This window comes from Embiotoca jacksoni, unplaced genomic scaffold (assembly GCF_022577435.1).
Source record: "Embiotoca jacksoni isolate LCO1_2020_lvr unplaced genomic scaffold, fEmbJac1.0.p SCAF_7, whole genome shotgun sequence".
Lineage (NCBI taxonomy): Eukaryota > Metazoa > Chordata > Actinopteri > Embiotocidae > Embiotoca > Embiotoca jacksoni.
Genome location: NW_027185425.1, coordinates 13,106,790 through 13,128,365, shown reverse-complemented (window position 1 = coordinate 13,128,365; position 21,576 = coordinate 13,106,790). Strand labels below are relative to the sequence as shown.

Below are 21,576 nucleotides of genomic sequence, written 5' to 3'. Positions count from 1 at the left end.
GTGTAACGCAGAAGCCTCATTTAAAAAACAAACAAAAAAACCACGTTACACCAATATGTATTCAACTTGAGTAAAATAAAGTGTCGGTGTCTCGAGCCTCTTCACACAATGTCCTCGTCCCTCTCTCTTCTCACTTGTTTCAAATCCTCCCCCTCAACACTTCTCCTCCTCTGTTGTTGTTTCTATTCTCCGGCCCACTTTTCAACTTTTCCACCCTTTTCAGTGGCCCTTCTTAAAAAACCCTTGCCTTCCATCACTCTATTCAGTGTTCTTTTGCCAAAAAGAGCAGAGGCTCCCAAGGATATATAGTGTCCCTCTGTAAATGTCACTTTGTCTCAAGTGAGGGGAGGCAGAAAGAAGCAGAAAGGAAAAGTACGAGGGAAAGAGTTCATGTTGAGAGATGCCACTCCCTTCTTTGCCCTTTTAGGCAGTGAGAAGCAACGGAGGAACATCGGCACAGAGAGACAGAGAGAGGGGGAGAGGAAGAGGCAGAGGGGGCTGAGGGTGACTCATCCAAAATCTGTCTGTCTGCTGCCTAAGAGGTAATACTCAGGAAAAGAGATAGCTATGCGAGACAGAAGAGGGGAGAAAGAGGAAGAGACAAAAAGATCTCGACGGGGAGAAAAAAAAGAGCAATTCAGAAACTGTGAGGAAGCACAAACCCCCCCCCCCCCCCCCCCCCCCCCCCCCAAAAAAAAAAAAAAAATCAAAGTCAGCATGAGAAAGCCTGTGAGCTTGATGGATCCTAATTGGACAGTGTCTGCAAAGGCATGCAAATGAGAAAGTCAGTGTATTATGGGTAAATGGTAAATCAGTTTGTGAGGGGGTGGCACTCCTCCACTCCAGGATGATTAATACCACAAAAGCACTCAATCACAAAACTCTAATTCCCCACGAACAGACTTTTCGTTACTCTCCCTTTTGCCGAACATCTAAATGATTGGTGGTCAGCTGTAATCCAGCAAAATGGCAAACCACAAGTCACCAGCTGTGAACTTTAGTGTGCCATTCATCAGGAAAAGATATGCCTGCAGTTGATGCTCGGCCACAATTTACTGTTTTAATCAAAAGTCAAAATCTCCATCCAAACAAGCTCTTTGGGAGGGATTATTTTTCTTTCTTATTAAATTCTTCTACACTTTCACTGTTGTACACAAACAGGAAACGTCTAAACTTTACCCACATGAACATAATGGCAGGAGAATATTCTTAAACTCGGAAAATAATGAATTATTACAATCAGTTACTGATGATCAGTGATGTTGTTATTAGCACCTAACTGACTTATATTTAACTCACTCCCTACTACATTTATTTCAATTTAGTTAGCTATTCTGAGCTGATCAAGCTATAGTTGGACATTTTGGGATGCATATATGTTTTTTTTCTTTCACAAAAAGGTATATGACACAATTAATAGCACAGATGTGTGCGGAGCTGAAGCCAAGAGGGGATTAGGTTTGCCCAGCTAGATGGGTGACAACCATTTGGCCCATTATTGGGTCAAGGAATATCGGTAGATGCTTGGGTTTATAGCTAGCGGGACAGACACACACTGTAAGAACTCACATAGCCTATTGTTTTAGATCATGCAATCACTTTTCTTGAAGAGCTGAGCTTTTCGTCATGCAGGGAGCCTCCTTTTCCTCAGTCCAATTTCAGGAATTTAATTAAAAGTATCCAGGACAGCAATTTTTTGCAATTTCAATGCTGAAATCCTTTTTACTTTCCAAGTCTGTCCCAATTCAAGTTTTCCCTCCCAGTCAACTGTGGAAAGTTGTGGGCAGAAACATCGCCGGTTTCCTGAGATACGTTGTCTTTCAGGATGGACCTAGCCTATTTGTCTCTGCCTCCATCCTCGGTTTCGCCTCTTCCACTTGATGTATCTTTTTGTCTGTTTACCACAGTTCGGATGAACACACTGAACCATCAAAGTGAAATGCCTTGTCTTCATAACAATCCATGGTGTAATCCGCCTTCGCAATTTGTTTATTGAGTTTCCCTGTAAATCCCTAATGCAGTTAGTATCATAGCAGCTCCAGGCAGCTTCTTTTTCTATTTACTTTTGGTCAGACAAAGAGACTAAATGATTAATGTAAAAAAATCCTGCTTTATGTGGAAAGCTATAGGAGACTTGCATTGTTTAGATTGAGTCATTGTTTTCCTAAATGTCAACAAAAGAGTTGGTAACTGTAAAGATACACTTTAAAAAGAAAATTGTTGAACCTACAAAGAAAAATTCAATTGGTAACACACTGTGGATTCAAGTTTTTTCAAAGTAATTTAACAAGTTAGAATGACTCCTGCAGCTGCTATAGCCAGATTTTTTTAAGAAATACACCAGGTTGAAATAAATGGGGTATCACTCTTAACATTTCACTCTCCTCAAGACGGTGAGTCACGTACAAAAGACACAACTTTGGTTTTAGCAACACTTACTGACTTGACATCAGCAAATTCCCAACTCCAGTTGACATTGAAATCATTTGATTTGTGTTCTTGCTCAAATAACGCCAACGATGCGTAACCACGTGCATGCACAAACAATGCTGTATTTGAAATATGAAGTCACTTCTGACTTGCATCTCTGCATCTAAGTGTGTGCATGGCTGCGAGACATAGTGTGCTGTCTGTATGCATGCTGGTGAGAGAGAGAGAGACGGTGGAGGGAGAAGGGGGTGTTTGTCACCTCGGAAATCAGTGAAGAGCAGTTCTAGCCTCTGCCCACTGAAGCGATTCATGAACCTATCAATTGTACGTGCGACAGTTGCGCACACGTACACACACACACACACACACACACACACACACACACACACACACACACACACACACACACACACACACACACACACACACACACACAAAGGTGCCAATGGGCCTTTATGAGCATGTTTAAGCTGTCCATCTGAAATAGGCTTTCATTACGGGGTAAATGAACCAAACAAACTGATAGCAATCAACTGAATACTTCAACTCATGGACTGCCAATGGGAAGAGGCAGAGTTCCCATAGGGGCAAAGGGTACTAATAATGTCCTAACTCATAAGGCTATGTGCGATTTGGATGAAACAATTCACCAAATAGCATATGCTAAAATGGCGATGGCATGTGCTGAACACCCAGTGCAAATGTGGTGCAGCTGGTCATTTTTATTGCACAATAAGCACTGCGAGAGACAAAACATGCACCGCCACAAACTATGAGAATAATGGACAAGAAAATTGAGATTGGGGAAAAAGGGCAGGAAAAGCAGCAAAGTAAATCAGAAATATATGACACACGGAGAATAAGAAAGAGGAAAACATTAAAATGCAGCAATATTAAACTGCTCTTGCTGACACCTGAGTATTCATCCTCTCGGATATCCTAATTTACTGTTCCATAAAATGTGGAAAGAACTTGGAAAAAGTGATTAAGACAATTCATAAACAGTATCTGTTACAGAAGGGAGATGACTTGTTGCAGAGTGGTTTGGATATTACAATGTGCATAATAAACAGGCAGAGAGTGGGTGAGTTGAGGTGAAGCTCCCTGTGGTTGGCACACCTGACATCTTGAACGTCAATCAAAGAGAATCTGTATCATCAGCGTAAGTCAGAGGTCAGAGGGAGCTCTACTCTCTTGGCCTGCAGCCCCTCTGAACTTTAATTTGGATATGGGGTGGGGTGCCAGGCAGAAAGTCTGCCAGTGCAATTTCCTGTGGGATATGCCCTTTGCCTTTGTTGGAAGTGGATCACATCTGCCACAGTTATTCTCTTATCTTCCCCCTCTTTTACGTCCTTTTGTTTCCTCTTTACAACGTCAGCTCCTTTGTTTTGGTAACATCTTCTTTCTCCTCCTTTTCTCCTTCTTTATTTGTTGGCATGCGTATGGACAATATCTTCTCTTGTTTCTTGGGTTATAAAATGGATATCAGTTTGGACTAATGACAACATTCTCTTAACGTTAACATTCTCTTGTTGCTCAAAGTCAATAGACATCTTTCAAAATTGCACAAGGACTTGGTGATCTCAAGGGGATGCAGCACACTTCTTCACAGATGAAAGACCTGCATCTTCTTGAGAAGCCCTCCAGGGCCTCTTTACAGTCCAAATCCTTCTCAACATTACCCTTTAACATCCTTGAGAAACCTTCTATCTGCTTTAATGAGACACATATCGGGGTATGTGTATTCACACTGGTGGTAGCTCTTCTTGACAAGATGGTCTAACCTTGGCTAAAGAAAAACGTAGAGTGGGATGACCCTCATATGTCTGAAATTCAAGACGAATGACAACTACAACTGAAGCAAATTATGATTACACTTCTGGCACTGCTGTTTCCTTCCTCTTTAAGCCAGTTTCAGTGATGGTGTCCAGGTTTAATTCATTCATTTGATTATTAATTATAATTGTTCTGTGAAAAACCCTTAAAAGAAATACAACTAATCTTGTGTTTTATGTATATGGGCCGGCCCTGACCACCTTACACAATGAGTAGTAGAGATTAGCACCAAAAAAGCCCAACGTTTAGACCATCCCTGAGCAGTGGATGTGTGTCTCAGCTCTCTTACCCTCAGCTGGGATGGTGAACACCTCTTTAGGGATATAGAGCTTATCCTCTGCAGTACGGGCCCAGTCCTTCATCCCTCTCCGGCCCTTCATGGGGAAGTTGATATCACTGGAAACTGCTGACACCGGCTCTCGCTGGATTGTTATCACTGGAAAAGATGCCAAAAACACTCGAAACTCACTGCAGCGAAAAACGGCCTTAAACACAGTGGTTACAAGTAAAGTGAGACAATAACAGTTAAAGAAAAAAGTAAGAGAGTCATGATTTATGTGAAAAAATGATTTGAAAGTCAGAGTTGAACATGACAAAAGAAGATATTGGCTGAACTTTACTAAAGATGAAGAATGGTAAAAATTCACAAACAAATTCTGACCTTAACTCCATGAAATTAGTGAATGTCATTGGCGTAAAACCCATCTATTATCTGTCTCGCCTTGGGATGTGACAGCACTTGTGTTACACTCACTGAGGTTATTGGTAACCAATAGGAAACTCTGGAAAGGCTTCTGAGCTTCTCCGATGAGGTGAATGAAATCTTCTAATATCCTCATCAGCAAAGCAGCACCGGGAGCGACCTGTTGATGGAGGGATGAGAAAGAACAATTATTATAATGTCATAGTCCACAGTCAGCTTTGTATAAAACATGTCTCACCCATTGACATATCTTTATTCATAGCATTACCATTGAATGTGTTCCAGGGTCGGTAATTGTAACCACGTGGAATATAATATTAGATTTGGGTAGTTGTGTTGTTGCAGTGTTTTTGTAAACAGGTGTGCTTTTATGACTAATAATGAAGGGTTAATATGGGATGTAGTCACGCCCACCCTCACGCAAAAATACTCACACATGCAATTAGGGCACTCTGTGCAGCAGCAGATAGACACTAATTAATGCAAAACAGTTGTATTGAAGCACCCACAGGCACCCAAAGCACCACACTTAACCCACATACATAAAGGGCTTTACCTGGTGAGCGTCCTCCCATTTCTCCAGATTTTCCATGTCCAACATGTGGCTGACTATCTGGAAGAATTTCTAGATGCAAGAAAAATATGTGTTTAGAAGTTAAAGCACTGCCATCACACAAGTGTTTCTTATCATATATCTATCTTTAACCCATTAACCATTGCAGCAACACTGCAATTTATTCTCAATCAAGTTTAGTATCGTAGTTTTTGCAGTCTACACATGCTGTAAGACATAAAAAAAAACAAATGTCTGTCAAATTATTGACTTAGACAGCAGCATTTTGCTCTCTCTTATAGACAGGGAAAAGAGAAAAATGCTTAAAAAAAAAAAAAAAAAATCCACCTTTGAGGCCGTAGCAACACTGCAGTTGTACTTCATTGTTATGCACACCCTGTGCAGTCGAAATTGGAGCTTCTACAGTGAATAAATGTCAAGGCATTTTAAGTGTATGTCTGTGTGAGAGTTTGTCTATGACAGCATGATTTGGTTTGCATGGTTTGTGAGAAGTTTCAGAGGTTCCGCCTTTTACCTGCACGTCGTCGGGAGCTGGGATGTAGGTTGCTCTTTTGAAGGTGTCCGTCACATTTCGCAGGATCTCCGTGGAAAAGAGAAGGTCGCCACTGTAGTAGCTCCTCCTCTGCAAGAGCTCCAGGAGAGTCCGTACGATCTGAGACATGCCCTCCCCAGCCAGGGTCCTCTGACCCTTCGCGAGATGCTCTCGTAACTACAGCGTGAAGAATGAGAGAAATTTAGAAAAGTTAACTGGTTTCACTTCTGCGTGATATAGTCAAGATGATTAAACACAAGCCTGTTGGCACTTACTGTAGCAACTGTGTTGTTATTCAAAATATGTAGCTGGTAAAAAAAAATGTCAGAAACAGCAAGACCAAACAACCGAGATAGTGTTTTTGACAAGAAATCACAGAGATGTTGTGGATGTGAGCTAAGGGGGGGTATTTCAAGACAGGAGTATATATGAACATGGCTGAATTTTTGGTGCTTGTGCTTAAAATAAGGAAACAAAAGGAGGGCCTAGCAGTGCTCTCAGGCAGAAACTGGATCTCATCACATACATAAAGCAAGTCTAGGTGCGCACGTGAAATGCAGAGAGAGAAACAGAGGGCGGGAGAGAGAGAGAGAGAGAGAGAGAGAGAGAGAGAGGGAGAGAGTGGAACAACAGAAGATAACAGCAATCACAGAAAATTAATTATTGACTCCTGGTGTTAATGAAAGGTTGGAAAAGAAGCTAACGGTGCAATCAGCTCTGTCACGCACAATCCCTGACCCCCATCTCCTTCCGCCATCATCGAGGAGATGGAAAAGGTTGAAGTTCACAGAGCAGGAAAACAGTCTCGCTGATGAACACATTCATTAGCAATGTTCATTAATTGATAAGTGTGAGCACAAAGCTCTGGGAAAGCTAATTAGAGATAGCGGCGAGCCTTGAGTGAAGACCCTCCTCTATTTTGAGTAAACTTTTATAAAACAAAAAAGTTGAACAGAGGTACATGATAGATTAAAAAAAAAAAAAAAAGAAAAAAAAAAGGGAAAAGTAAGAGAGAATAACTTTCACAAACAAATTTCACTTTCTACTAAATTCACTGAGGAGACTTACTATCAGCAAGAGTTTCTCGGTTTGGCAGTACTTATTCATTAAAAGGGAACTTACAGATAAATGTAAATATCTATATTCAAGTGAGACGCATCTGGCGAAGCTCGGAGGACCCCAGAAAGCAACTCCATTATTGTCCAGCATACAACGACGACTAGCAGATCCTAGGCATAAATGAGAGACACAAAATACTTTGAACAGGGTGAAACAAATTTAGAAATGAAATCCGCCCAAAAACTCATCATTATCTAAACTTAATGTAAATGTGACGTGCCGTTCACACTTCTTAAAGATACTGCTGCCACAAAACACATACGTACATATCTTATTTCAATTCTGAAACCAAAAACAATAAGCCCATTCATCACAAGGTCAGGGCTAATAAAAGAGGTGTCTGCCCAATGTATTTTAAGAGATGTAGGGAAACCCCCTAATGTAAAGTATTAACACTTATAAATACAAAATCTGCTCGTGCCTTCTCTTGGAGTGAAATAAATACCAGATTGTTCCAACTTCAAAATATTTTAGTCACAGCAACTCTACAGTGTTTGGCTGCTGGCTGTTTTCACCTGGCAGGAAGGAGGTAAACTGAAGGCTGCCAAAATACTGCATCAAGAGAAAACCTTTTGAACCAAATCAACATGAACCACTGAACTGTGAGTAGTCATAGATCACAATCGTAATTAACTGCAAAGTAAATGTAACGCTTTGAATAAAGATTAAATGGGAAATTATTTAAGCTATAATGTTTACGTGCAGACTACTTAATTCTTGTTTTGATGTTGGAGCCAATACTACAGGACGAGTATGAAAAAACACACGTTTATATAACAGAGCTTCTGAAGCACATCCACTCGACTTTAATTCAGAAGTAGCAAGAGTTGGAGTTTGTTCTTGTTTTATGCTTGGGGGGGTTAAAAAAAAAAAGTCTGCAGTTTGAGAAACTGTACAGCTTAGATTAAAATGATAGTGTAATATACAAAAAGTCGTACTGCATTGAAGCAATTGTACTAGTTAAAGGCACATAATGTATAATACATGACTTGGAAATGTTATGATGGCTGCTGTGTATCAAAACTCAAAACAGCAAAACCATTTACATGTACCTATACGACATTTTGTATTCTCTCCCATCACTTTAATCGGATCGAAAATAAGCACTTTACTCTAACCTGCTGAACAACGTCCTTGTCGGTTGTAGTTTTAGCAGTTTTTTTGTCTACGTGCATGTAAGTGTGGGTATTGTATATATGCATTATTTATTTGTTGTTGAGTTCCGGGTGTTTATAGACATTTCAATATACAAATATGACAGTAAACACAATTATGAAAAAATGATTTGCCAAAAAAAAAAAAAATACCTCTAAATCCTACACACTGGACCTTTAAGAGCAAATATGTGCCTGCGCCTTAGACATGCATATGAGCATTTTTCTTTTCTCTCTTGAGCTAACTCATTTAGCTTTATGCTTTAGCTCGTGCTACGTACCCGCTGCTAATGTACATACTGTATGTAGACCTGACTTTTTCTGTTGCCCCTGTTGGACATTCTCCAATTTCTGTGCTAACGTATGTCCATGGGGCAAACAAACTTCTATAGCTACGTCCAATACATTTTCTGTAAAGGACTGAGTGTCAGCAGGAGCTTCGGTAGCTCTGCTCTAACTAAGCACCAAACACTTATATAAGTTCACTGGATAAACTCATTTCTGTTTCTCCTGTTGAATATTTATTGGGTCACGTGGACATTTTTAATGTCGGGTAAAGTCTTGCTGGTCTCTTGTCCATTGTTTCATTAACTTGTGTAAACACTGTATTCGTTCTCTCACGTACAAAAATGTAACTAATGCACACAATTAAAAATGTGCTATCAGCTCACTAAAAGCGTTTTTTTTTTTAGCTCAGAGCACTGACCAGTGGCATTAGTTGGACACTTGTTGTAGACAGTTTCTCCAGCTGAGGCTCTCTTCCAGGACATAGAGAGAAGGTTCTCGTCTTTGCATATCTCGTGGGGAGCTGCAGAAGTAGGTGAGAAAGGCATAGAACAAGTGAAATGAAGCACAGCATATCAGGCAAAGGGAAGAAAAGGAGACAGAAAAGCACAAAAATCAAGATTCAAATCAATGTTCCCCTGCAGAAGCTCCCAATCTTATTCCCTTGTACATTTCTCAGTACTCCCTGCCAGTGTCGTTGCCTCAGTAGTATCTCATTCCCTCTTCATCTTACCCCCTCTTTTTATTCATCTTTTTTCCCTCCCTCCCTCTCTTTCATAACCCTGATGAAAAAACGGGGGAGAGCGCTCTGAAGATATTCCGAGGGGGCAGACGATTGTTGGCAGAGGCAGATGTACAGAGATGAAGAGGACGGAGAGCGAAGAGCAAAAAGAGAGACAGAAGGAGAGAAAATATGATATGATGTTCCCTTGCAATGCCAACAGACAAGGTTCTTGTCTTGTGTAAAAGAGGCTTGAGAGCTGCTGAAAACAAAGAGGTCATAGTGGAGGCTACTCTCAAAACTGTATCACTTGTAGCCCATCAGAGCTCAGAGCGAGCACGTTCACATGTGGCACTCAGGCTTGTACCGAAAATACACTTGCATATTCACACACACACACACACACACACACACACACACACACACACACACACACACACACACACACACACACACACACACACACACACACACGGCTTCAGTCAAGAGGCGCACTTATTAAACCACAGCATTTCCTGCAGTGGCTGACACTGACAAATAGCACCAAGCGGACCATTGAACATCTTCTCCTCTCGCAGCGAGAGAAACACAGAAAGACATAAAGAAGGCAAGAGAAAGAGAGGGATATTAGCGAGTTAAAAAAACAATGTTAAAAAGGAGAAATATGAACAGAAATGGAATAACTCACAGGTAAACAGTGTGCATAAAAAGAAAGCTCCATAAGGCAAAGATGTGCAAAATCAATGAGGAGGTAAAGATGGATGGGGATGTGAATTGACAGGGCGACAGACGAGAGACAGATAAAGATGAGAAGAGTGCCGTTCTGAGACTTAGGCTGCGGTGTGAACCGCAGGGATTTACTTGCATTCTGCCAGACAAATACTGTGTATGTGTAGATTAGGCACACGTACACGCATATATTTCAAACTCCAAATGCACAAGCAGAGGAATGTATCCACACAGAAACAAATAAAGGTAAAAACTGTTTATATGGACCTTTGAAGCTTGAATAACGTAGGCAGTACATACAGTATCCTGAAGTTCTCCATCTCTATTTCAGCCTGTGACACACACATGTGACATCACACACTCGAGTCACTGACCAGGGCACTTCTTCTCGTTACAGGACCGGACCTCCTCTCCCGAGCCATCGCAGGGGTAGCCCTGTATCCCCGAGCCCTCGCACATCCTGAAGCGTCGTTGCCATCCAGAGTCACATGTCTTGCTGCAGAGACTCCAGTGGTTCCAGCTGCCCCAGTTACCTCCACCTAGCACAGGGGCAAAGCACCACCAGTGAGAGGTTCGGGAGCAGGGAGGAGGTGTGGGAAAAGCAGCATGTATGGCGATTTGTTGCTAAACAGTGAATTTAACTTACAACTAAAACTTTTTTTTTTTTTTTGTCGATATTTAATAAGAAACGCAACATTAAGTCAACACGAGTCGATTCTGGGGCCCACGCTCATTAAAACACACTAGTATTTATGTCCTTCAGGGCCCCCGTCGAATCTCACAAAGCCAAATTGGGTCCCAACCCACAGATTACTCGTACGCGGAACGTGAATCAGAGACGAGCATGAAGATGCCTTTAGATAGTGCACGTTCTCTGTTTGCATAATGGCATTTGAGAGCGTGTTAGTGTGAATACTTTGCGTTCTTTTGTATGCCTTACCGCTGCATGAAGGGTTGGTGCATTCTCTGCTCTCCTGATGGGGGCCCTTACATTCGGCCCAGCCGTGCACCGACGCACTGCAGCGTCTCTGCCGCTCCTGGGTTCCCGTGTTACAAGTCACGCTGCATCTCGACCAGGGGCCCCACTCCAACCACTGGCCCTCCACTGGGACGTCAGAGAGAGATGGAGGCAGATAAAGACAGACAGAGGGATGGATGAGGGTGAAGAGAGGGAGAATTTGAGAGACGTGAGGGGAATGGGGATAAATTGATGCAGAGTTTTGAAGGACAGGAGAGACAATGTAAGTAAAGAAACAGGTGCAGAGGGAGGAAAGAGAGACAGGGCAGAGAAAGTGAGTTGGCTATGAGAAAATAGAATATACAATTTGTTAGGATGGAGAACAAATAAACTGCAGAGGCTATTTGGTTTTCCATAAATAGCAACAACCAAACACAAAACACTTCACTGGTCTATGGACATTTTCATTATTTCAATCTGTTATGAAATAGCTGATTACTATTCCTTTCATGCTTTGTTTTAAAGAGTTCACGCAGAGTACATTCAGTTGGATTTTCATTCACAGTGTTATTAGAAAGGCACTGAATTTCAACTTCTGACTGGTGTATGTGCATATATAGATAAAAACAATAATGATAATATATAATTATTATTATTTAGGTATACTGCAGTACCGCCTGTCAAACGATGCATGAACAACAAAGAGCCCAACCAAAGCCTGATGACATGCACCAATGTAATTAAAGCCCCCTCTGTCCATTTTAATAGGTGGCAGAGAAAAGTGTTGTTGAAGTACTTTAGTTCTCATACGAAATTATGAAACAGGCAGATTCGATTTTTGGGAACATTTTTTTTTTAAAGGAATAGCTTAGACATTTTTGAGAATCTGCGTCACAGAAAAAAATAAATAAAATGAGGAAGTGCTTGACTGTCCGATCTTTGCCAAATTGTCAGAGAATACTTATACTTATTTATTCGTTGTTCTGGATACATGGTCTTGATTAGAAATCTTTGTGACAAAAACCTGACAGAAGAACCAGTTCCTGATTTAAGTCCATATACGTGTCAGAATATTGAGGGACTCATTAAAGTGTTACTTTTTTAGATACTATTGTCGCAACAGCAATTACCAAAACCTTGTGGACCAAAAACTGGTTTGAAAATAGACAATTCACGACCTTTAAGATCCTGACAATATAATAACAAAAGCACTCTGGTTGCTGGTAAAAAAGACTGGTAGTAAATAGACTGTCTGACTGTTTTATTACTTCAGTTACACATCTTAAGGGGACAATATAATTTTTGACCCGTAGCAGTGGCATTAAAGAGCCACACTGTCACAACAATTCTGTTTGGTTTATATAGCAATTAACTGCATGGAATAGTCAATAGTAATTTTCCAATAAATACGTTTAGCTTTTCTAATACTGTCACACAAACGCAGAGTTTCTTGAGGTAATAATGCCTCCTGCTGTTGGCAGCGGTGTCACTTAACCCAAGTGGTTGCCTCTAGCTGGATTATTACGGAGTTGCTTTGACTTCAGCACAAATTTGAATTGTGAACAATTAGTAATGATTTAACAGCTGCCTTTTAAAATGTGCTTAAGTGTTCAATTCACTTTAATAGCTTTCTTTTTTTTTCTTTTTTTTTGCCGGTTTCTGGTTTTAAAGCTGTCAACGCAACAATGACAAATCATCACCTAAGAAGATTGATAAGGGGTACGTTCTGTCAAAACAATGAGCTGTTTGGGGCGACCTGATAGCAGAGGGCTGAGGGTGCATATCACATGGGCACAAATACCTTCAGTAGTGAGTCCCCCGGTGGATTCCCGGCCAGCCAGACTTTACTGCACGTCATTCCTCTGCTCTCTTTACCCCCTTTATTTCCTGTCTGTCTTATTGCTCTTATCGAATAAAAGCAAAATGCTGGAAAAAATGAGCTATTTACACATCCAGCAGACTGACAGCTGTCTTAGCATTCATTTGGAGTTGCCTTTCTGGCCACATAACAAATGCACGTCTACTGTCCATGGTCCTTTTGGTTCTGTTTTGCTTCCCTCAGAGGACAGAGGAAGTATTTTTAGTAACCTGCTGTGGATATATCAAAGTTTTCCTGTTGTTTAAAATGCTGTCTGATAACAAAGCGGATGAGAGCAAGGTAACTGAACAGAAACGGTCAAATATAGCTAAAAGAAGAAGAGAAGAGAACTCTGTGTTCATCACTGCAAGTGTCACATAACATTTGATCAATTGTTAATATAAAAGTATTGAGCACTACAGCTATAGATTTTCATAACTAATATAATTCAAACTTGGATTATTATTTCATTACTTTAATGTGATTTTCATTTAAGCCAAGCAGATCTGTTAATCAAAATGTTGGTTCTATATATGCTGAAAATAAGTAAGTAGTTTTCTGTGAAATAATTTAAGTTTGGTCAATTCTAATAAAACATTATAAAAAGCTACTATAATACTTTGAACTGTAGCTGCTGCTGAAGTAAAAAAAAAAATAATAAAAAAAAGGTAATGCTACATACCTAGCTGTTGTGTATGTGCTGTACATTTTTCCAGTGGTCTATTTGTCTGTGTTTTAACAAGAATAGCAATTCAAAGTGAGAACTCGTCTTGTTTCAGCTCAGGATGATGTATTGAGGCTCACATTCAACACACAGGGGCTTTAAGTAGCAGAAAAAGTGAAGCACATTGCTGTAAATGTATTTGTCTGGTTCTCCCAAGTGGAAAAGCGTTGCCAACTCTCCTCACTAATGCGGTCAATCACGCTGTGTGTGACTTGTGCAGTGCTCCAACTAGCTTGGACCAACACTGTGTTGGGGAGATGACATACATAGAGTGAATTGTGAACAAGCATACAAGGGTGTGAATGTGACACTTCCCGCATGTAATCCTGATTAATGAAAACCGACAAGTCCAAAACAGTATTAAGAAAAACAAAGAAGCAACCAAAGACAAACCATTTTCAGACAGGTTTTTTTTAGTACATTATTGATGCCCATGGGGAAATTGATCCTCTTCACACCTTCTACACACACACACATCTTGGAGCAGTGGGCAACCACACGGCAGTCAAAAATAGTTCCATGTGAGCATATAAAAATACAAAGAGCATATTCACAATGATTGTAATAAAGTAGGGATGTAGTATGGCAGTTCTCTAAAAGGAAGCTGTTTTCTTGCCAAAGCTCCAAACTACCATTTTGCCTTTGATTATAACATTCCTGAAAATGTATGTATAAACTGAAATGTGTATATTGTGAGTTTTCAGGGAATACATACATCTGTTTTCTTCAGCCTACATAAGTGTTTTTTTTTTTTGTATTCCATGACATGAGCTCAAAATGGTCTGATTTGACAAAGTTAATTATCCATATATAGCATTTCTGCTGATTTTACTCTTCCCTCGTTGATTGTCTTTATTGGATGCAACAGCTCCAACATTAACGTTTGCAACTCTGCCCATGTTCGGTACGCATGCATTGGTCTGATATGTAAGCTTAGCATGTGTCTACATAAGCGGAAAGCCACTGTGAAGAGAGGTATAGAGTCTAATTAGAATAAATTCAAATGCACATCAGTTAAATATCCTGTAGCACAGACAGTGCATGGCATGCTGGAGGATATAGTGGAAGGTTTAAAGAGGTGGTTTGCAGTGGGATCAAATGGCTGACACACACACACATGTATGTGTGTATGCATGGTCGTTTTGTGCCAAAAGGCCTATGCTGGTAGTCATATTCAATCATTTCAAAGGACCATTTCCTTTGAACTCCCAAAAGCAAGCTGGATCTGTTGTGATAGATTCACACACACATACACAGATTTCCTTAAGGCCCTCGAAGGAAGAGCCTACCCTTTCTCCCAAACCCTCTCTTTCCAACGCTGTTCCCAAAACAGCATGGCAAAACATCCCGGAGGCCATGCTTTAGATTATGACGTCTCCTTATTCCTCTCGCTTTGAGACACAACTTTGCAGCTTCTTTGTCAGGCAATGGGGACAGTTTTGTTTTGTTTAAATATTAACCTTACAAAACATTTGCTTGGGAAATTATAAAAAGACAAAAAGCTAAATAAATAAAATGCCCAAAAATATTATGTCAGTGGGGAGGGTGAGGAAATAGAGAGGCACATAAATGTAAAGGCGTATGTATTCTCAGTCCAGGGAAAAATATACAGAATGATTTGTCTTAGTTGCATTAAATAAAAAGCACTTACTCTGTGAGTGATTACACACTAAGCAAACACACTCTCACTTAGACTGAAATCTATTTAGGAATAAAAAAGGTTATTATTCAGAAAGCCTCCAGAATTTATGTAATAAACTGTCTTATGTTTTAATGTCTGTGCGTCCATTAATGACTTTATTCCAACATATAATCCATTTATAGTCTGACAACACAGAAAGCCAGAGCAAATTAAATCACTGAAATTAATATTCTTTTCTAACGTCGGTGCTTTCAAAGCAAGTGTTTTTTCAAAGAGACACTTGAAATACAAAATTAAAAGTGCACAGAGACAATGCATATACCTAAAGTATACCTTAAGTCTTAAAAAAAAAAAGCAAAGGACTCTGCATCACATAATCCATAGATGCTAGTATTCACATTTCAGTTGGCGGTTCTATCTAGAAAGCTGCTCTGTGACAGGCTACAGTGACCGTTGTTCAAATCTTATCCCACTGTTTCTTCAGAGTCGGCTGTATTAAGACTGTATTTCAATCACTGGTTGGTCCTATTCCACTCCAGTGGCAGCCTGATAAAGATGTTTCAGCTGGACAGTCTGAGCCAGATTGGAATAAAGTCCTGAGGTACCCTCGACAGTGGCATTAGATGGGGCTGCACCGGTGACTTATTGCCGTTCTTGACAAGGCATGGGCCTAATAGGTAATCTCAGAGACAATAACTGAAGAGCCGCACAGCAAGACTCCTCGGCAATCAAAACCAAGCCAACCATGGAAGAAGCAAGTACGTCCAACCCATAGGCTTTGCGAGGCTATAGCTCTGTAGGTGAGCGAGAGTTTGAAAAGTGGCATGAATCCCATGGCTGACCACAGATGAAGATGGAACTGAAAACTGTAGTGAGAACGTGGGAATGAAGAGACAAGAGAGATGGTCATTATTTTCTGTAGGAAAGATTGGGGGGAAATTTCCAATGTTATGAGTAGAAAGGTTTAACACAATATTCTGTTACAATTACTAGCCTTGTAGTAATACTAGATTAATATAAATTAAACCACATGTAGCATTTTTTTATTGTGTGTGTTACATGTCTAGTAGGTTGTTAATAAGTGAAACCAGATACAAAGGACACAAAGGTATATTTAGCAGCAAATATCACTATGTTTACCATCTTAGTTGAGCACAAGGAACAAAGTAAATCTGACGACCAATCAGATCACCATTTTGTAGTGTTTGGTGACACCTATGGCCATAAGCTGTAATCACAGCTGTTATTGGATTTCACTTTCCAGATGTCCAAACAGTGTCGCCTGTGTGACGTCAGTCAGTTACTGTTGTAGTTGAAGAGCAGTTTCAACTCTGCCTACACACATCTACATCTACACTACCTCACTAACTGTGCGCTACTTGTGATTTTTTTTCCCCCAGGAATGTCACCACAGACATCCAGCTCATCAGTTTGTAATACTGCAAATAAAAGGGTTGAAATCAGTGCGCCTCAGGTTAATTCAACATTATGTTACCTCCCTTACCTACAAATTTAATTGAAAATCTTCAAGATTGTTATTTCAACTTTTTACCTGTATTAAAAGTTACAGATCACCAAAGTGATTACAATTCACCCTTAGTGGAGCATGGAAGTATGTCTCTTTTCAGAACAATCGATTCAGTAATTCTTGAGCTATTGTAGTCTGGATCGAAGCGGTTGACTAACTAACCACGGAACCAAACAAAAAGACCTCCACAAAGCCACAGTGCTGACATGGCTATACAGTTTTTCCCATTCAGATGCTTTGATGTTGTGATTTAAACGCAGCATTAGGCCACATTTTAACAGAGGAGAGACATTTGGTCAGCAGAGGTGCCATAATGGAAGAACATAAAACATAAATGCAAATGCATGTAAGTTCAAGAGCTATGACAGTGAGCTGGTAGTTTTTGGTTATGTGACTTGGAAGGAAAATAAGAAAAGGTCATGCTTAGGAGAGAGTGACTTGGTGTGTCATGTTAATGGGGATGGTACTAACCAGGACACACTGCTATGTTGCAGAGTTTGGTCTGAATCTCAGGCCGTCCACAAGCCACGGCCGCGGCTCCGTCCACACACTTCCTGGTTCGCGTCCTGGAGCCTCGCCCACAGGTCACGGAGCACAGACTCCATGACGACCACTCCTCCCACAGCCCATGCACTGCAAACACCCACAAACACGACGCACAACACACCCACGACATGGGGATGAGGAATGAGGAAGAGGAAGGTTGGAGAGGGGGTGGAGCATCCCATCGCAGGCAAGAGGGTTAGAGAATGAGAAAAACAAGAGATTAGATGAGTATGAGCACATTCCTTAAAAAAAAAAAAAAAAAAAATGAAGAAGGTGACCTTCTGACCTCAAAAATACATTCCAGTTACAAAGGAAGACACACTTAGTATGAGGCTGCATGTTACTACATGAAAGAAAATGGAAGTTAGGAATGGACACTCTGGTATTTGATCTCATGCAGTTACGTAGCTGAAGTCAAGACAAGGAAATGAATGAAGAAAGTTTTCTTCTGAAATTACAACAGCATTCAGCCACCGAAGGATTCTTCCCTTCTTCTTTTTCCTCCTTATTGCGCATCTTGTCTCATTTTGGCAAAAAATGAAGTTGAAATAAATAAAAACAGAATAAATGAGCTCTGCAGATAATGAAGCTAAGTGCCAGTCTTTGTAGGAATTTACTTGATCCATGTGGCAGTGGCAGATTCTGCCATGCAAAAGAGAAAAATATACACACACACACACACATTTGCATGCACGCATTTAGAAAAAGAATTCCATAAAATCATTTGGAGATGTCTGACCTAAGATTAAAGGGAGTAATTATGGAGAGACAGATATTAAAGGGAAAATAATGTACAAAAAATGGAGACTTCAAATAGGGAAAGGATGAATGACAGGACTGATTAATGAGAGTCAAGAAGGGAGAGAATATGAAGAGGTGGGAATATGATACGAGAAATTTAAAGAACTCCAAAAACATTTGTGGCAATAAAGTTTGGACGACTAACAGGTGGCAAGAAAAGGAGGGGTTTATTTTGAAATGTTCACGGAGAGACCAGAGATGATTAAACTGTGCTGAAATAGGTGGAAGACCGAGGGAGGAGATGGCGAGAGTGATAGAAAGCAGCATATAGAGACGGGGAGGGACAGAGAGAGGGAGTGGAGAGAAAGTTAAGAGACAGCAGGATGAAGATTGCTGGTCCTGTGTTGAGCAAAGCTAAATAAATCATGGGGATAAATAATTAAGTCTACTCTGTGAAGGAGGGCTCAGAGGAGCAAGAGTAAAAGGCTGAGAGAGAGGGAGAAGATGGTGGTATTAAAAACTACAGAGATATGGAGAGCTGGTAAATAATGAGAGGTCCTTAAATTCAGAAAAACATGGCATCTGTATGTCTTTAAGTTGCTCTACAAAGTGGATATATGTTACAAGCGCGGTAAAGCATTGATAAAGATCTGTTTCCTTCTTACTGCACATTTAATGAAATGCTTTTTAAAGTAATCTCATTCCTTGTTGAACTGGAGCCAGTTGGTAAATATTACTTCTCTTGGATGTTTGAGCTTCAGTGTACAGGATGATGTATGTGCAGAGTATTCACTAGGAGGTTGTTTTTTTTAATTCATGTTTTGACAGAGAAAAGGGGAGCAACCGCAAACAGGATCTGAGACGTTACAACTAGTTTAGAGGCCTCCTTGTCCCAATAGGCAACTTACACCAGTCTGATGTGCAAACTGGAAGCTTGCAATGCACATACAATGAGACCGGGCTTTCAGTGATGAATGAGACATCTTATAATGAATGATTCAACTTTTGAAAATGAAAAATAATTGAATATTTATGGGTTTTCCAATGAGCACAAAGGCATATGTGTAATTTTATGAATTTATAACCAGGTAATTGCAGTTTTTGTTTTTATAGAAAAACTATTCGACAGGAATTATTAATCAAAGCAGGATATTTTTACATGTCTGGACGGCCTTTTTTGACTTAAAGCCTGGTTAAAACAGTTTAGGCAACAACTTCATGTACCTAACTGAACCAATTGACAATGCTAATATACTTCGACATTTACATCTGAAATCTGATATTTGACAGATAATCTGAGAGGATACTTGATATTGTTTAATAATGATTTCAAATAAAGCAATGCCCCACAAATCACAAACGTTATGGCAATAACATTAAACAAAAGTCAAATAACAATCAGCGTCAGTTAGGTTAGCCTATGCTTAGTGCTACATATGTTCCCTAGCAGCTGACATAGTACTATACATATTTATGATAAATGTATATTCATTTTGAATAGATAAGATATTTCTAAAGCTTTAATGCCACAACATTATGAGTTAGAAACTATCAAGGAGAAGAACTTACAAAGGATTCTAAAGGCAAGCTTGCTGCTAGCTCGGCAGTACAATTATCAACTTTAAATATAATTTGGATTGATGAGTCATACGCATACTCTTTCTTTTTCTTTTAAACACACCATTCCAGGGTTGAAAGAGACTTTTGAGCTGTCAAACTGCACCTTAGCGCAACAGAGATCGCTGTGGATGTAATGGTTTTTACGAATTTAACAGGTGGTATTTTAATGCTGCAGAGTATGTCAATCTAAATATTTCATTTTCAAACATGAAAAAGAACTTCCAAATTCAAAATTTCTGAAAATACTTAATAAAATGGGCCAACATCATGGTGATTAAAAAAAAAAAAAAAAAAAAAAATATATATATATATCTGGCATTAAACAGATTTCTCAGGGGTTTCTCATTCTGAATTGCAAAAACAATTTTAGGAGGCTGAGGCAAACAGACTGCAATAACAAGCAGGGAAAAGCTAAAAAAAAATTACACTACACTCAGTTCTCTGTTGTTTAGCATATGTTTTAACACGCTACAGGATTGCTTGTAAGACATTACTTATTTATCTGAATTGAATCTCTATCTTTCAAGCTCAGAACAAGTGTGGCTGAAGTCTGACTGCGCAAATCCAATCAATTCGCCTATAAAATCAAGCTTGAAGCAGCTTCGAGACACTTAGAGAAGAAAATATTGCTTAAAAAGAGGGCAGTAAAATAAAATAATGTAGAAGCAGATAAACCAATGTAAAATCAAAAATATGAGATTGTACTACACCACCTGACCTGGTAAATATTGGAAGGAAGGGATATTTCCAACCAACAAAGCAGCTCAGGTTATTCACTTCAAATATTTATTCATTCTTGAAACTAAAAACTGAATTAACATAATACGGCATGTTTTTAGTTCAACTTAGCACATTAAAAGGGAGTTTATTGCTATGAGGGTTGCAGTCACAGAGGGAGGTGGAAAATAACATGTTTACAACAGCAAACACAGATAAAAAGAATTGAATAAAAATGGATCAGTGCCGATCAAACAGCAGCATGACAGATCTGAGCCTCATAACGTGGTCAAAAATAATAAAGTTCATGAACTACAGATTTTTTGTGTTGTGCGCTGAAGAAGAGGAAGCACATGGACTGACATGCACCGGCTTGGGTTTCTGATGCATATCTAAATAAGCTCAGTAAGAGGAGTCTGTGCTTATGCTTCTTCATTTAAAAATATGCACACATTCACAGAGTAGACATTCACAGCACCAACCTGAATAAGCTTGTGTGTAACAAAGAAGCATGCCCTCTAGATATGTCTTTAAAATCTATGCAGCTATTAAAAATACTTACTTACAACAGTTTGTTCTGTATGACAATATCAAATTTCTAATTTCTACCTTTGAAATAGATGAGCTTTAATTGGACACGTGTATTATATTGATTCTATGGAAGACCATCATTACCAGCGATTTCGTCTAGGGTGACAAGACAGCTCGGTGACAATATTTAAAACTCAAAGCACACTAAGAAAATGCAGGCCAACACTCCTATGATATGCAAATTTGTAACTGCAACCACTTTGTATGTCTGAGTATATTTCTGAAACTAAAGATCTCAAAATATGCGCATGCCCAGCTGAAGTCGCACACCTCGCCCATTAAATAATTGTCCGCCAGTACTCGTGGACAGCATACCAACTGCTTGCTGTATTAAGTTAAGAACATATGTATCCTAGAGGACTACTGGTAGTGACATGTGGGTTATGATAGAGACATCAAATTTCTAGACAAACTTAGGTTAAATCACGATTGAACTTAATTACCATCTAGTGGGTAATCCAATTTCATTTAATTTAAGGAAAGTCAAACTACGACACAGGTCATCCCAGGGCACCTTTTCCTGAGCAAGACCTTAGAATATTATACAAAGGAACCCAACAATTCAACA

At 39.7% G+C, this 21,576-nt stretch overlaps 1 protein-coding gene across 4 annotated transcripts in view; it reads right to left on the bottom strand.

Moving 5' to 3' along the window:
- The window catches only part of adgrb2 (adhesion G protein-coupled receptor B2), a 211,619-nt gene that overhangs the window by 80,089 nt on the left and 109,954 nt on the right, over positions 1 to 21,576 (bottom strand). For 3 of the 4 annotated variants that reach the window (XM_069176990.1, XM_069176991.1, XM_069176992.1), the window contains exons 5-13: positions 17,265 to 17,426; positions 11,024 to 11,188; positions 10,458 to 10,622; positions 9,055 to 9,156; positions 7,198 to 7,304; positions 6,058 to 6,252; positions 5,526 to 5,594; positions 5,021 to 5,129; positions 4,556 to 4,702 (exon numbers count right to left, since the gene is read on the bottom strand). In XM_069176990.1, coding sequence (XP_069033091.1) covers positions 4,556 to 4,702; positions 5,021 to 5,129; positions 5,526 to 5,594; positions 6,058 to 6,252; positions 7,198 to 7,304; positions 9,055 to 9,156; positions 10,458 to 10,622; positions 11,024 to 11,188; positions 17,265 to 17,426 — 1,221 coding nt within the window. The remainder of the gene's footprint in view (positions 1 to 4,555; positions 4,703 to 5,020; positions 5,130 to 5,525; positions 5,595 to 6,057; positions 6,253 to 7,197; positions 7,305 to 9,054; positions 9,157 to 10,457; positions 10,623 to 11,023; positions 11,189 to 17,264; positions 17,427 to 21,576) is intronic. The other variant, XM_069176993.1, reaches the window with a different exon arrangement.